Raw genomic sequence first — 15,516 nt, 5'->3', positions numbered from 1 at the left:
TTGTGGCAACGCTGCCGAATATCCAGAAGTTAAGGCCCAAGCAAGAACAATCTTTGCTGAGTTTTGTTGGTGGCCATGATGTTGTGGCCCTCCTGCCCATGGGGTTCGGGAAAAGTTTAATTTTCCAGCTTGCTCCGTTAGTGGTGAAGGATAGAATAGAGAATAGAATAGAAGACTTTTTTCATTTATCCCCGTGGGGAAATTCAAGTGTCCAGCAGCTCACACATAAACACACATTCCCATACACCACACAGTTCCCAGTCCATGCACATGACATACGTCACGACCAAACGTTAGCGATTGGTTATGGCAGATGCAGAGTGGCTCTGGGCAGATGCAGAGTGGCTCTGGGCAGATCCAATAGTTTTAAACTTTAAACAGAGTACCCGCCTTCAAGGAAGTTAACACTTGTCAATGGAGAGTTGCCAGACTCTCTGTACAAATTAAATGTACGAGAGTCTGGTAGGACCAGGCTAGCCTCTGCCATCATGCTGCAGGGATTTTCTTGATTGTTTTAATTGCACATGTAACCTCTGGTGTATGAATCTGAGCTCTGTGGTTTTGGTTTGTTTGTTACAACTGTTTCGTCTTTTGTACTTTTTTTCTCTCTTTCTCTTTCCGTGTTATGGGTCAGCTCTGTTTTCCCTGTTCCCTGCCTGTTTTCCCCTTCCCTTTTTTCCTGTGTTTGTTGTCTGTGTTTGTCTCCACCTGCTGTGGCGAGTGTCTCAAAGAGGATCTAGGTCAAGGGGCGTGGCCACTCTCTCCTGCTCTGTTCCAGCCAGCTGCAGCACATTCCACTAATCAACCAGCAGTTATCAACCCGGGCTGTTCACCTCTTCAACACCAGTTCGTTACAACATTACCAGTGATCCCGTTCTGAACCTGCTGTTTTCCTGCTGTGACCTGGTCCCCTCGCCACTCAGCTCTCATTGCTGCCTGCTCACCTCACATTGCTGCCTGCTCACCTCGCCACTCAGCTGCCTGCCCGAGTTCCTCTGGCTCTCATCACCTCCACACCGGATCGCCTGGGTGAGTTGGGACAGGTCACTCTCCGCCTACCTCTGTCCAGTCTCAGTCTGCCTGGCCACTCACCTGTCTGCTACCTCTGGCTCCCGTCCCCATCGGAAGCTACTCAATCCTGAACTATTTCCTCTCTGCCTTATTCCGATTGTGTAAATAAACTCTTTAACTGCTTCTCTGTCTCCGTTGTGTTTGTCTCTGAGTCTGGGTCAAAAACTAGAGCCTAACATTCCGGTGGATATCATAATGTATCTAGGCCTGTAACAATTATTACATAATTGTCAATTTGGCAAAAATGTTTACGTAATCGCAGTAATTATTTGCTAACATTAGTTAAGGTCTTAAGAGGTATGACTGTTGATGTAATTGTGGATTTTGTTTAGCTATGCCAAATTATAATTATACAAGTGATTATTGGTCGGACCGTTATGCTATGCCGCTAGCTATGCTAGCGGCAGCTGTCACTTGTTGCCATAGCAACTCGAAACATCAATCAATTGAACTTGTCCGTGTTTCTGGCCCGAAATCTGCCAGATGATTAGTCTTTTTTTCTGGCCACCATCAACACCCCCCACTTTTTTTTTTTTTTTTCAGAGGACCATATATTACTGTACTATTGTCAATTTTATGTTCATTTAAGAAACATACATGGTTTTATGATGGTGCTTTAAGTCCCCAACGTCGACTTCAAGGCAGCGCTGCGACTGTCGACTTCAAGGCACCTAACCTTAACCTTAACCCATTGCCTAATCCTAGTAGGCACTAGAAGGCGACGTTGGGGGCTTAAAACACCAAACACCACCTTACTTCATAGGCTGTCATATAACAACGATATAACCAAAATATGTATCCTGGAATTCATTCAAAACTTTAATTTGTTTGAAAAAGTAATATTTTTAAAATTTGACTGAAAGAGACAACTATATTAATTGCAATTATTTATTTGTACATCTTAATTTGGAATTGTTACAGCTCTAAATGTATCCATCTTCTACTTGTTGTTAAAGTGAAAATTAATAGATTGCAAAAAACTATTTAAAACAATATGAGACACTTTATGTAGGATACAAAAACTTGAAAGTGTGGTACTAAGAAAGTGAGACAAACTACAATATTTTGTATGACAGCCTGCTGACTGAAAAGTGTTCTTGTGACGTGTTAAGTTTTAGCTGCATTTTTGTGCTTTATCCTACCACCACAACTTACACTTACTACCTATGTACCCATCCAAACAATGGTGCATACCTGTTGCTGTGGCTCTCTGTGGCTGGTAGTTCTCTCCTCTCCCTGCCTGTCCTGCAGCAGCTGCTGGAAGGAGAGCAGGTTGGCCTTCAGGAGCTCCAGTTTGGAGGAGAGCAGCTCAGTCGCTTCATCCTGCTGCTGGTCCAGTGCCGACAGGCTGGCAACCCCCCGCTCCATCTCCAGGAACATCTCCTATACAGTACACACATCATTTTTAACCAGAACTCAAGTGCTGAGCAGGGAGCATATACATGTCACATAGTGATATAACTAATTACATTTACTACATTAAGTACTGTCCTTACTCCACTACATTCATCTTACAGCTTTACTTACCTTACTTACTTAACAAATTAAGATTTTTGCACACAACCAATTTTCTTTGTGTGGCGTTGAGGTTGAAATGTGTCAGTGTGTAAATTAATCAGTTGTGAATACTGCAGCACAAAGGTCATACAGTATATCATGTTAAAGTTAGATCTGGCTCATGAGCCTCTTTTTGACCAAGTAGTTACAGGAACGTAGTTATAGAAACAGTCCACTTCTAAACAGTTCTGCTAACTACTCTTCCCCCAAAACTGTTTTTTGCCATTTGCATTCACACTGGCCAAGTGGCCATAGGAACTGACCTTTTGTTATTATAATCACAGCCATCTAACCACCACATTAGGTGCTTTCCAACCGGATAGTACTTGTATTTTTTAGAGGAAAAGTACACTTCTAAGCAGTTCTAAGAACTACTCTCCCCCAAAATCTTTTTTTCCGTTTGCATTCCCACTGGCCAAGTGGCCATAGGGACTGGTAGGAGGGGTAAGGGAGTGACGCAAGCACGGCAACGGTCTTTATAGCATTGCCACTAGACCTTATCACCACATACAACAACAAAGCAGCATGGAGGAGGCCGTACATGGCCAGCAGTGCCCGCACCTCCGCATCAGTCCACTTTTCCGAGTTCCGCGTTCCGTCCATTTTCGTAGTAATTCACGTAATGTTTTGCTCAACACAGACGGGGCTTTATTATACTCGGAACAGACCCCGCCTCTGCCTGCTGCTGCGCTGTGGACGTGTGTGTGTGTGTGTGTGTGTGTGTGTGTGTGAGAGACGGCCGGCGAGCCGCAGGACACGCTTGTGGAGTTTAACTCCGAAAAGACAGTTAACCACAGGTTCCCATTAATCTTATGATGGACATGTGTTGTGATATTTAAACAAACGAACCGTCAACGGCGAAATAAAAGCCTCTTATTTACGAGAGCGGTCTGAGAGACCTCCAGCTCACAGCGAGGTGTCTGAGCAAGACTGGCCGAGCGATGAGCTAGAGGCCGGGACAGGCGCTTACTGGCTGTTGCCTCACTTTATGGAGGTTCTCAACTCCGAAAACGTCGGAAAGCCCCTTATGCAGAAAAGGGAAAAGACCCTGCCCTGAAGTAGGAGCTGAAAGAGTTACCAGCCAGAGGAACTCAATAATCCCCAAATTGGTCCAGTCAGAACAGGAGAAAAGGGTTCTAGGAACGTTATGTTCTAGGAACTGCAAAAATCCCTCCAGTCGGAAAGCGGATGAAAGAAGGCTCTTTTGTAAATTTGAATGGGAGACAAGATCTCAATGATTCACACAATTGTTTCATTTGAAAGTGGGACTTTCCATAAATGACTATTTTGCAAAAATACGATATCAAACAATTCCCTACAGATATTTTTATATTGTTGCTTCCAGAAGAATCTAATCAGAGGGAGACAGAGTGTTAACATGTATCCATAAAATTGTCCATACATTGGGCGAAAAACTTTGTGGGTTTTCATACTGAAACATAAGATTTTACTCATATACCAATTTGAGCAGAGATATCAGTATATCTACTTACATGCATAACTTTTAGATACTCTTTTGAGGTACTCTGCATGAGTGTTTCCATTTTGTGAGACTTTTACTTCTAGGCAAATATTACTTTAAATGTTACTTTTATATTCACATTTTACATTCAACATAAATCAACATATCCACTTTCATGGATTTTTTATATAAATGTTAACACTCTGTCTCCCTCTGTAGATGGATGATTCTTCTGGAAGCAACAACAACAACATAAAAATATCTGTAGTGAATGGTTCAATATCGTATTTTTGCTAAATAGTTATGAATGTCCCACTTTTAACTGGAAAAAATCAATTTACCAAAACAGGATGAAGCAATTGTGTGAATAAATGAGTAATGGAAATAAAATCGCATTACAGAGTTTTCACATATCATCACTGTTCAGTTAAAACCTTGTGCCAGTTTATGGGTTGATACAATTCTCCTGCAAATAAACTACTTATAAACCTATTGGATTATCAGAGAAATGTTTTGCCAAAGACCTGAAAACAGGAATGTTTTTAGTCAGCTCATGAAAAGTTGACACTTTGGAGATGCATGTTTTTCACAGCATCATAGCAACAACATGTTAACTGACCCATACACTGTGTCAAATATCAATATAAACTGATCATTAAAAAACTGTTTATTAGTCTAAAAGTAACTATGTTGGTAGTGCCTCTGCTGTCTTCTACAACCTGTTGTTCCATGTGTGTTTGGTCGTCAGGGAGCGTACGGCAGAGTTTAAAACTACAACACTAGATTAGTTGATTTCTGAGATCTTTGCAGCCACACCACACCCTCAGTGCAAATACCGGCAGATGGCATTTAGTGTTTGTTACCCTGTGAATTGCACAAGCCATTTGTTTTCTGGGTTGATGTTTGGACAGTAAACATAGTGAGACCTGGTGATAGCCAACTAGCATTACTGTACAATATATAATAAGGGCTTACAAAGAGTGACACAGTCGCAGCGGATTCTAAAACCCAGTAAAAATGTTTGATGTTTGAATAAGACCTCTTTGAGTTAATGTTTAGAGAGACAGTTGTTCTTTCACTTTCTCCAGCAGTCCTGCTTTGAATGGTGTTCCATTTACGAGCAGACTTAAAGCCAACTTCCGAGTAATAAAATCAGAGCAGGTGACAGTTAATGAACTCCGCTCACTGAGAAGTTGTTATTCAGGAATGTTGATCGCCCCTCTGAGCAATAAGGAGGCACACATGCCAAATATATTAATATGGCACTTGTGTTTACATCCGTATGTGTCGGCCCTAATATGCTATCAGCAATCAGATAGTAAAAACAAACAGACCATTGACCTATGAGTCAAACCTATAACATTTAGCTGCAGGAGGAAGCTGACAATGACACACACACACACACACACACACACACACACACACACACACACACACACACACACATCTGTGCTGAACTGACATTCAGCAAGATCTGAAATAGTCAGCAATCATTTGGAAATGATTCATGACTTATATTTTGCTCTTGAAACAACATTGTGCAATTTGAAATGTTTGTAAAGTCTCATGACTCGACCAGTGACCTGCTGTGTGATTGTAACTATTCTTCGGCAAAACCTCAGACTGCAAGTGCTAATTTGAAAAAAACTAGTTTAACTTCTTAGTTTGTAACTTGACTCTAAATCACTGTTTCTGCAATTTAACCTGAGTTTAAAGTTGCCTGTTTTCCTGAGAACAATAGTTTCAAAGCAGACATTTATTCTTCATCATGAATAACAACCAATGTTTTTATCACACAGCAGCCCAGGAAGCATTGATTTGGTCATTTGCAGGTCGAAAAACGTCCAGATATGTAGCTTAAAATTGAGCTACATTTGTTTAGAAATCTCTACAGGTTTCTGCTCCAGTGTTTCAACATAATTCCTTCATGCCTTATCTGATCTCCATTAGCTAGTCTCCTTAGGGTCAAGATTAAAAAAATATATAAAAACAGCTTTTCAAAAGGACACAGTATTAATGGGACAAGAATGATAGAATAAACTAAAAATCTACATCAGAAAAGTAAACTGATACTGCAAAATGAAAGGGTTAAAAATAACACAATGAAAACAAAAAATACTTATTAAAGTTCAATCGTTAACTGAAACGGAAGTTATCTATGTACATCGATTAGTGTTACAGAGACTATTTCCTATGCCTGTATACAGTCCCTCCAGGATTTCACGATGTCCCGATCGCGCCAATTCACGCAAATTCAACCAATCACCATGACTTTGGTGCGACTCGCAATTTTGACCAATCACCGGAGTTTCCCGCAACTTCAACCAATCCCAGCAGTCCCACGTGCCAGACTTTACGTCAGTATAATGTGACTCTGAGTGCCACTGACCAAGCGGGAGTGAGAGAGCTTGTTTCCGATATGAAGACGAGACTCAAACATTTCACATTTACCAACAAAACGTACAGCGAAAGACAATGCAAAACATTTCAGACCGCCCTGCCAACCTGTATACATTTTATCAATGTACGCTGTAACATTTTTTCACTCTAAAGTCAGAGGCTGCTGTTTCAACCCTGTCGGCTGTCTGCAGCAGGCAGGGGCGGGGCTGCTGCTCATACAGTTCTCCCCGCTACTGACGCGCACACACGTTCTCTTAATACATCCATGGCACACACACACGGTGGATGCAGGAAAAACCGGAAATGAGACGACACGATGACCTAAATTGAGGACAGCTACGCTCGTTATTGTAAGTGCAATGATAAGTTGAAGTCCAATAAGTACTTTATCAAACCGTATGAATGTGTGTCCCAGGCCAGGATAGGAAATTAACTAACAATGTAACAAGCCACTGACACATATGTTCAAATTTGATTCATTCAATACATTATTATTTTTTGTCTTAAATCCACCAGCCATTTTCATATTATACCAACATTTGCAGCATCCTAAGCCTTTTTGGTAAGGTTACTAGGAAAACTCAGACCAGAGTAGTTTTATTCTCCCTGAAACAAGTTTTATTTTTATTTTTAAAGAACTATAAAAAAAAAATTAAAAAAAATCACAACTTTTTTTGCAACTTTCACTGTCTCCCGCAACTTCATTGCAACAAACTTTTTTTGCGAATGCTCCCGCAAAATCAGGCATTTTGGGCAGCAGCAATCTCAAAAAAAGGCTGCGAAATCCTGGAGGGACTGATTTTAATGTTGTTGAAACAATAGCTATATATAACCTATATATCTGAAAACATTCACTTTTCAGCCTCATTTAGCCTATTTTAATCACACTGCAGATATCTATCTTGTGAACTGAGAGTCCCGGAGTGCACTGGTTCCTGTGGTAGGCGGGGCTTACCTGGCAGGTGAGGAGTTGCTGCTCAACGCTGTCCAGCATGGTGGAAGCCGCCGCTCCGCCAGCTTTCAGGCTCCTCTGGGCTTTCTGCAGCCACAGCTCTAGCTGGTCCAGCGTTTCCAGGGACACATGGGGGACACCTTCACGGGGGCAGGGCCCAGGCTGGGGCTCCTCTGGGGCCTGGGACACAAACACAACACACCCAGCTGAACCTCTGTGCTCCATGGTCACAGGTGGAGAGAGGGCGAGGAAAGCAGGGGGAGAACTTTTAAGTTGACTCTACCTTAACAGGTTGTAGCTCTAACACTGAACATAAAAATATCACTCTGACCTGTAATTCTACTTCTCACACTACCACCTACAGTCTCTTTCCCCTGCCTGGTTATATCTCTTGCTCTCTCTCTGTCTGTCTCTGTTGACACCTTTCCCTAGCTCTTAAGTTTCTCTTCTCTTTCTTTCCCTCTCTGCTCCACCCACCTGTGGCAGAAATCACTTCCCGGAGCACTGGCAGGGCTCCAGTGACAGCGACTCGTTGTCACAGGAAGAGCGAGAGAGAAAATGACAGTAAGGCACAGAGAGAGAAGAGGAGAGGCCTCAGGCTACAGGGGTGGAGCTGAGACAGAGGGCCAGGTGAGCAGAGTAAGCGGTTAACATAAGAATACAAACACTTCCCTACCTCCTCCTCTAACCGTATGTAGCTGTCAATCATTTGAGCTTTTATTCTATCAGAACTTCCATCTATAGGTTTTACTGTTCTTTTCTTTGAACTTTTTTGACCCCTGCTTTCTTTTCAGAATGAATTATGAGCGTTTTGGACAGTGCAAGTTCAAACTCACAATGTTTCAAATGACTGATTTTCTTTCATGACTTCATGGCTCTATGAACACAGTTGCCAGGGAACTACCGAGGATTTGACACGAGGTGAACACCAAGAGTCAACAAAGCTGCTTTAAATGTCAGGATTAATATGCGGCTCAAACATTCACCAGACTTTGATGTCACTGAAGTCTGTCCCGTGCCGTCGGCCGTCCGAGGAGCCGTCAGCCTTCATTTGGGCCGACCCGACATGCTCAGTCGGAGACAGGGCAGTCAGGACTCGCCCGGAAATGGGGAGCGGATGAGCCGCTCAAAATCTGACGAAAATCTTTTAAACTGACCTTTGTTTATCTGAAATGAAGACAGATTCAGAAACTGCACAGCCTATTTCTCGCTTAAAATGTTTTCAGAAACGCGTTTCGGTGAACTATTTTAGTACAATATGAGATTGTATTCTGAACAAGCCGCCATGACAGTCTGGCTGTGAATTTCCAGAGAAAAAAGAACCACGTGACGCATTCGTCCAATCAGCTGCCGGTGTTCATTTTCTGGAAAATAATCAGACTGTTAATGGAAACAATACAAAGCAGAGCAGCGCCGCCTGCTGCTATGGAGATGTATTACGTTTCGCGCACGCGCAGAGCGTACGCTCAAGTTGGCGTCGCCTCAGTGTGTTCTGAGGCACTTTTTGGACCTCGGGGACCCGACTGATCAGTCCGACTGCCTTTTCTGCCGACGGTCGGCCCATCTGGTTGGTGTGTCAGGGCCTTTATGTGAATGTACAGAGTGCTCGATGGAGTATTGTGCACTTTGGATACTTTAATACTTTATGTCTAAACAACAGAAAAGCTCATCAAAACGCGTCCAAGATGCAAAGGCATGGAAGGACTTGGACCAGAAAAAAAAGGCACAATATTTTGAGAAATTACAGTTTACTGGCGGTGCAGATCCCTACAAGTTGGCTCCCTCTTCTTGGATCCATGGCAACCCGGTGATTCTTCCCTCAGTTGCATATCCCGATATAGTCAACTACATGGTTTTCTCGCCGGGACATTTTCAGCTCAGAAGCATAAATACCTCCAAAACAGGTCATTTTTTATCTTTGTAAACTTAAAACGGGGCATCACTAGACCTAGAGCTGCACTGGGGCACAAGCTCCCCTAGGGGGGTGTCCATGGGCATGCTCCCCTGTAAGAAAATTTTGTGTATTTTAATGTTTAAATGCATCAATCTGGTGCACTTTGAAAAGAAATTCAGAGGTTAGACTTGATTATTATTCATTATTGGATGGGAATATTTGTGCTGTAGCCTGAGCTATTTTGCACTTCAGAATTTTAACCATGCACACACAGGTGGAATAGTTTTTTTTTCATATTTTTGCATTAATGTCACTAGGAAGCATACCAGTAGAAATATATATTCATATTTCTAAGTGGGATATATATATAAGTAAGTGGGACTGTCTGGAATCTGGCACTATAATAACCATTATGGTGGAATACACTGGCTAAGCAATTTACAAAAAATATCTGTGCTGACATAAATAGTTTACATGAGAATACATTATAATTTTGTAGATCATGTAGAAATTATGTTGCAATTTCAAAACTGGATTACTCAGGGACCGCTTGTTGTACCGATGCATGTGTTGAGTGAAGAGTTTGTGAGATATTTCACAGAGAATAATGGGTGTGCAGAGATTTATGCAGAATGCAAATATGATAACATTTCATGTAAGTTCAATGTTAATTTTCTTGCAATTTGTCACAGCAATGGGGTTAACACTTTTGCATGCGCCATATCCATGTCACATTCTCATTAGGGGCTGAGCCCCCCCTAAAGGTCTGATCCTAGAATCGCCCCTGCTGCTACTTCATACTTGTACTCCACTACACCTCAGAGGGAAATGTTGTAATGTTTACTACACTACATTTATCTGACAGCTTTTGCTTTATTGCTTCACGCTGGGCTTGTTTCTGCAACAGCTCATTGAGTATCGGATACAATTAAAACTATTGAGGAAATATTTTCCTTTGACATTGGTCCAGTATTAAACGAGATCACTGCAGTCGGCAACGGCGAAACAAGCTACAATGTAAGTTAATAGGACGTCAATTGTACAGCTTGTTTTACCACTGACAGACTCAGATTAATATTCTAAGTGTCTGACAACATTATGGAAAGTATTTCTAAGGAGGTCGACCTTTCTGTTAAAGAGTAAGATCATTTTTTAAAACATAAAAAGTCCGCGAAATTGCGTTCGCTTATCCCACCAGACTCCATGTAAATAAACAGTAATTTTAGCATCGTAAAATGGGCATTCCAGAACATCTCTGAGCTCTGAGGCTTGCTCTGGCTGTCTTGAACCTGTGCGTGTAGGGTGCACGACTATTTCATTCCAATTTCGGGTCTGTCAGTCACAGTGAAAACCGGGGAAAGGTCTCCGAAACCGGGGACGTCTGGTCACCCTACCTTAAATCCTACAAAAGTTTGGAGGCTTATAACCAGATGGTGTGTGGATGGGTGAGGGAGACGCAGTACCAAGTCATTAACGACCGTTGTGTTGTGAAGGCCAAAGTAAATAATGCAATAACGTCTTTAATCAACCTAACCTTAACTGTATGATATCATTGTGATACTCAAAGTGTAGCCAAGTGACTCTCAATAGTTGTTTTTTTTCAATTCAAAGACCGAACACGACAGAGTTTTCCCTCGTAGATCCTGGTTGAGCTTTGCCAACCATAAGCACCTCCTTTCCTCTGATAACTTCTGACATTCCTCTCCCTGATTTTTAATAACTTTTGGAAGTCGATAATATTCCAAATGTTTTTCTCGGTCTGACCTATTGGTACAACCTACAACACGGCAATAATTAACCATTTTCCTTAACGCTGTTCGGGATCTACTTCAGTGCCTGTGCTTTGTTGTGATGCGGAGTACCTCCAACATGGCGACTTCGAGTCTGATGACGCGCCGTGAAAACCCTCTATTGTCGCGCTGCCTGGGAGGAGACATTGGGGAAAAAAACACCAAAGACCGTACAGAGCCCTCGATTTGTTAGGGGAGGATATTTCTGATACAAGTTTGTCATTTTTTTGAGACAACCTTAACAAATACATACATTTTTAGTAACTACATTCTCAATAGTTTGTGCCTTTAAAACTTAATCATGCTTTGATAAGAATTGGATAATTCCCCCCTCCCCTTTTTTTTTTCTTTTAGATTATTTGTTTTGGGCATTTTTAGGCCTTTATTTTCACAGGACAGATGAAGACATGAAAAGGGAGAGAGGGGGGAATGACATGCAGCAAAAGGCCGTAGGTCGGAGTCAAACCCGCAGCCGCTGCGTCAAGGAGTAAACCTTGAAAAAAATGAAATAAAGATAACATGGTGTTTAATGGTCAAAACTTATACACACTACTCAAAGGAGAAATGGAATGAGAGCATGAATAATTGAGTTACTGGAGGGCACAAAACTTTAATTTAAAGTGTAAATTACTACATGTAGGTAACAAAAGTATTTTAAAAAGCACAAATTCGTAATTTTAGGTTATACATCACTAATTTCAAAACAAAAATCTAAAGTTTTCTCCTGCTGATACTTCCTAGGCTCACAAATTTAAATTCAAAATGCAATAAAGGGCTCTAAAATGCTGTAAGAAGGGGAGGTCATGTGACCGTTGTTGAACGAAGCGTTCAATTGAAAACCAAAAAACAGCTAAACAATATATTACTGCTTTAAGAAATTTATTAGCCCAAAAACAGCTACAACTATATTTCTGCTTATAGATATAATCATATTGCAGCTTATAAATGTAATTATAATTTGGTTTAAGAATAAGAATCATGCTAGATACTATGTTAGATACAGCATTATATTCATTTGCTTAGTGTAAATGTATGAGAAGGCCTGCCTGCAGTTCATGCAGAGGGGAAGTTTGTGTGTTCCTGTAAGAGACTGCAGCTGAGACAGGGGAAGAGTTCATGTGGGGTACATTGAGTTCATGTATGAGAGAAAGTAATGGGGAGCTGATGTAAAACATATGTACTGGAACAACTTCACACTGTCCTGTTTCTTTTTGGAGAAGAGAGTCAAGCTGTCATATATGATGGAAGAGCATTACCACCTGCTTGTGTAATGTATAAGGCTGTTAGATTGAGCAATGCATAAGATACAAAACGTCATCACATGTGAGGCTTCCTGTGAGTGTCTGTTAACCTGTGGTTGCATTAAAAAATGATACCTTATTAGGCCACAAGAAATGGTGAGACAGCCCCTGCTGGTATGGTGGGAGTGAACTGGTCAATGTATGTATAAATAGGAGTAACTCGATGATAGAGTCTCTTCTTTTTGGGGCATTTTGTACTGAAAGAATCTCCGTATTAGAGCATTAGTTTTATTCTGTTAGGGACTTAGTGCATTTTTGTTCATTTTCTTTCTGTTTAGCTTTTTGCCTTTTTTAACTTTCTGCTTTAATTAAAATAAAAATACCTGAGTTCAAGTTTGAACTAGGGAACAAAACCCGCGTATCTGTTTTGTGCCTTTTTGGAAGACTTTTATTTTTTCCTCTTTTTCTTCAAACCTGCCAAGCGGTAGGGGAACACCCCTACGGGAGGCAGTTTGACTCCTCTTTAACGATGTTAACGGGATCGATCAACTAAACGGAGACTGCATTTTTCAGCGGATTTGAACTTTTGGTGATTCCGCGAAGAGCAGCTTTAAACTGTGAGTATTACTGAAAATCATATGGTTATGAAGCTTCCCTCGGGCAATACTTTTTCTGTATAGGAGGTTAAAACGCCCGTGAATAAGGGGACATCTAAGGTGTTAATCAAAGTCTCTTGCCTCGCCTTTGGGTTCCCTGACCCAGACGAGGGCCCTTTAGTATGGGTGTGTGTGTCTCTATAATAAACTTAAAACAGGAAAGTATCTGAAGTAACTCCTTTTAAATAGGCCGAAACTTCCGCTCCGCCAACAGTAACTGGTGTTAACTGTACGGCAGAAGAGGGCATAGTAGAACTGAGGGTTATCGAGGGGAAGATACAAGAGGAGTTGGCTTTTAAAATAAAAGTGATACGAAGTCTCAATAACTGTTACATCGTTCATCACCGTCTATCGCTCAGGGCTAGAGCTCCTCACCCACCTCCGTATTTTCATTAAAAAACAGGTCTATTCCTTCTTTTCCGACATCAATTGTTTTATTTGTTACCACAGTGACTCAGGAAATGCCTGCAAGAGCAAAAAAGCAGAAATCTACCAACGTGGCGGCGGCTAATATGGCTAGTGATGCTAGCGCGGACTTAAACATAGAAAACATGCCAAGGCCCTGGAAAAGCAACAAAGTGTGCTTGAATCAGTGGTCTGCAACGCAGTGAAGGAAGCGCTAGCAGAAATTGATAACTCGCTGCAACACATCAGGACAGAGCTCAAGAGGCAGGGAGCTACGGTACGTGATCTGGTGCAACGACTAGACAAGACACAAGGGGATAACAGGCAGATGAGAAACATGGTGAACGCCTGTGTTGAGGACCAGAAGAAATTTGAGTATAAGCTAGCCAAAATGGGCAGCGAAAAAGATGACCCAGTTGGGTTCCTACAAAAGCAGTTACCGGTGTGGCTCCCCTCCTTACAGAACAGGGCTACCATCAAAATTGACAGAGCGCACAGAATCTACGGCAAGGATACAACGACACGTACTCTGATTTTCAGGTGTTTGAGATACCAGGACTGCCAAGCAATCCTTCAGGGGGCGAGACAAGTACAGCAGAAAGGCCCAATTCGTGATTCTAAAGCAACGCTACGCTTTAAGGCTGACTACAGTGCTTTCACCATCCAGCAGCACCAAGAATTTATAGGAGCTCAGCGTAAGCTACATGCTAAAGGCATCTCAAACTTCCTTATTGATCCGGCCACCCTGATAGTGACCCACGGAGGGAGAGTGCTCACCTTCACTACAGCCAAGGATGCAGATGTTTTTTGTCGGGAGCTGGATACGGAGGATGACGGGACATCCACACAAGCTGCTCCGCGGCTGGACCGAGTACCAGCGTCGGGGCCAGAGGACGAGGGGGGGGAACTCTCGTCTGGTGCTGGAGCGGCTATGGACTAGCAGTATCTGGAGTACTGTACTAAGTTTGACTCGAGGGCACTGTACGTAAGTTTTGGAACCAAGCTTTAAAGGGACATTTAAGTAGGCTGAAAGAACATGATGAATGTGGACTATTCAGTTTATAATCTATGTTTATTACTCTTACTAGGCTAGTGTGTTTTTCGCATAGCCTATTTCAGAACTTAATAGCTGATTGAAACCTAGTATGTAAGTTTTGGAACCAAGCTTTAAAGGGACATTTAATTATACTGAAAGAACATGATGAATGCAGACTATTCATCTTATAATCTAAGTTTACTACTCCTACTTGGTGTGTTTTGCACATAGCCTATTTCAGAACTTAATAGCTGGTTAAGACCTAGTTCTATATGGGGTGCCGAATGTAAAAGTTCGGTTCCAATATTTTAGCTGATCAATTTTCAACATTTAGCTCACTTTCCTCACATTTAGCGCATTTTCCTCACATTTGAGACAGAAATGTTATATCTAAATCTAAATCTTAAATATATATATCTAAATCGCGTGTGTAAAGTAAAGCTAAATATTTAGAAAATATTCAAATCCCCAAGGAAACCACGCCCACTGCAGTGGCTTCAAATCGCGCTGCACCGCAATTTTCAGTCAATACCTGTTGGTACAGTAAATACTGACTACAGTGGAGCTGTTCGACCAATGTTACTGGATTAAAACACACTTCGGTCAGTATTTTGTATTATTGACTTGTATCACAGAAATGTCTTTATATTTATGTGTACTATAATGCCGTTGTTTTGTTTTACTCATATCTCCTTGTGTGTTTAACGTTAGTTTGACTCATCCTTCACAAGCAATCTAGCTCACACACTGCAGCCGACATGTCATCTGAACAGGCCTCGCAGCACTGTAACTAGCTAAGTTAGCTAGGTCTCGCAATGCGAGACTGAACAGCAGTAGGCCTGTCACACTATAGCCACATGTAAGTAGTTTTCAATACTTTGGTTACATTACCGTATTTTATTAACCTGAATTATGTTGCTATATTAGCTTGCGAAGGAGCTATCCGTTGCTAACGCTAATTTATCTCAAAAAGCAGAAACGTTAGCTAACTACTGCCAAGATATGATTTCACTAGAGACCAGAGAGGTGTTGTAAGACTCGTCAAGTGTTGT

At 41.7% G+C, this 15,516-nt stretch overlaps 1 protein-coding gene across 7 annotated transcripts in view; it reads right to left on the bottom strand.

Annotated features, from left to right (window-relative positions):
* Positions 1–8,763, bottom strand: part of LOC144535340 (nesprin-2-like) — a 114,185-nt gene extending 105,422 nt beyond the window's left edge. For 4 of the 7 annotated variants that reach the window (XM_078277753.1, XM_078277755.1, XM_078277759.1 and 1 more), the window contains exons 1-2: positions 7,446–7,667; positions 2,266–2,454 (exon numbers count right to left, since the gene is read on the bottom strand). In XM_078277753.1, coding sequence (XP_078133879.1) covers positions 2,266–2,454; positions 7,446–7,667 — 411 coding nt within the window. Of the gene's footprint in view, positions 1–2,265; positions 2,455–7,445; positions 7,668–7,725; positions 7,817–8,278 lie in introns of those variants that run through there. The other 3 variants (XM_078277757.1, XM_078277758.1, XM_078277756.1) reach the window with 3 other exon arrangements.
* Between the last annotated feature and the right edge of the window lie 6,753 nt (positions 8,764–15,516).

Source organism: Sander vitreus, chromosome 20, assembly GCF_031162955.1.
Source record: "Sander vitreus isolate 19-12246 chromosome 20, sanVit1, whole genome shotgun sequence".
Taxonomy (NCBI): domain Eukaryota; kingdom Metazoa; phylum Chordata; class Actinopteri; order Perciformes; family Percidae; genus Sander; species Sander vitreus.
The sequence above is the reverse complement of the archived record's forward strand: the minus strand, read 5'-3'. Positions and strand labels throughout refer to the sequence as shown.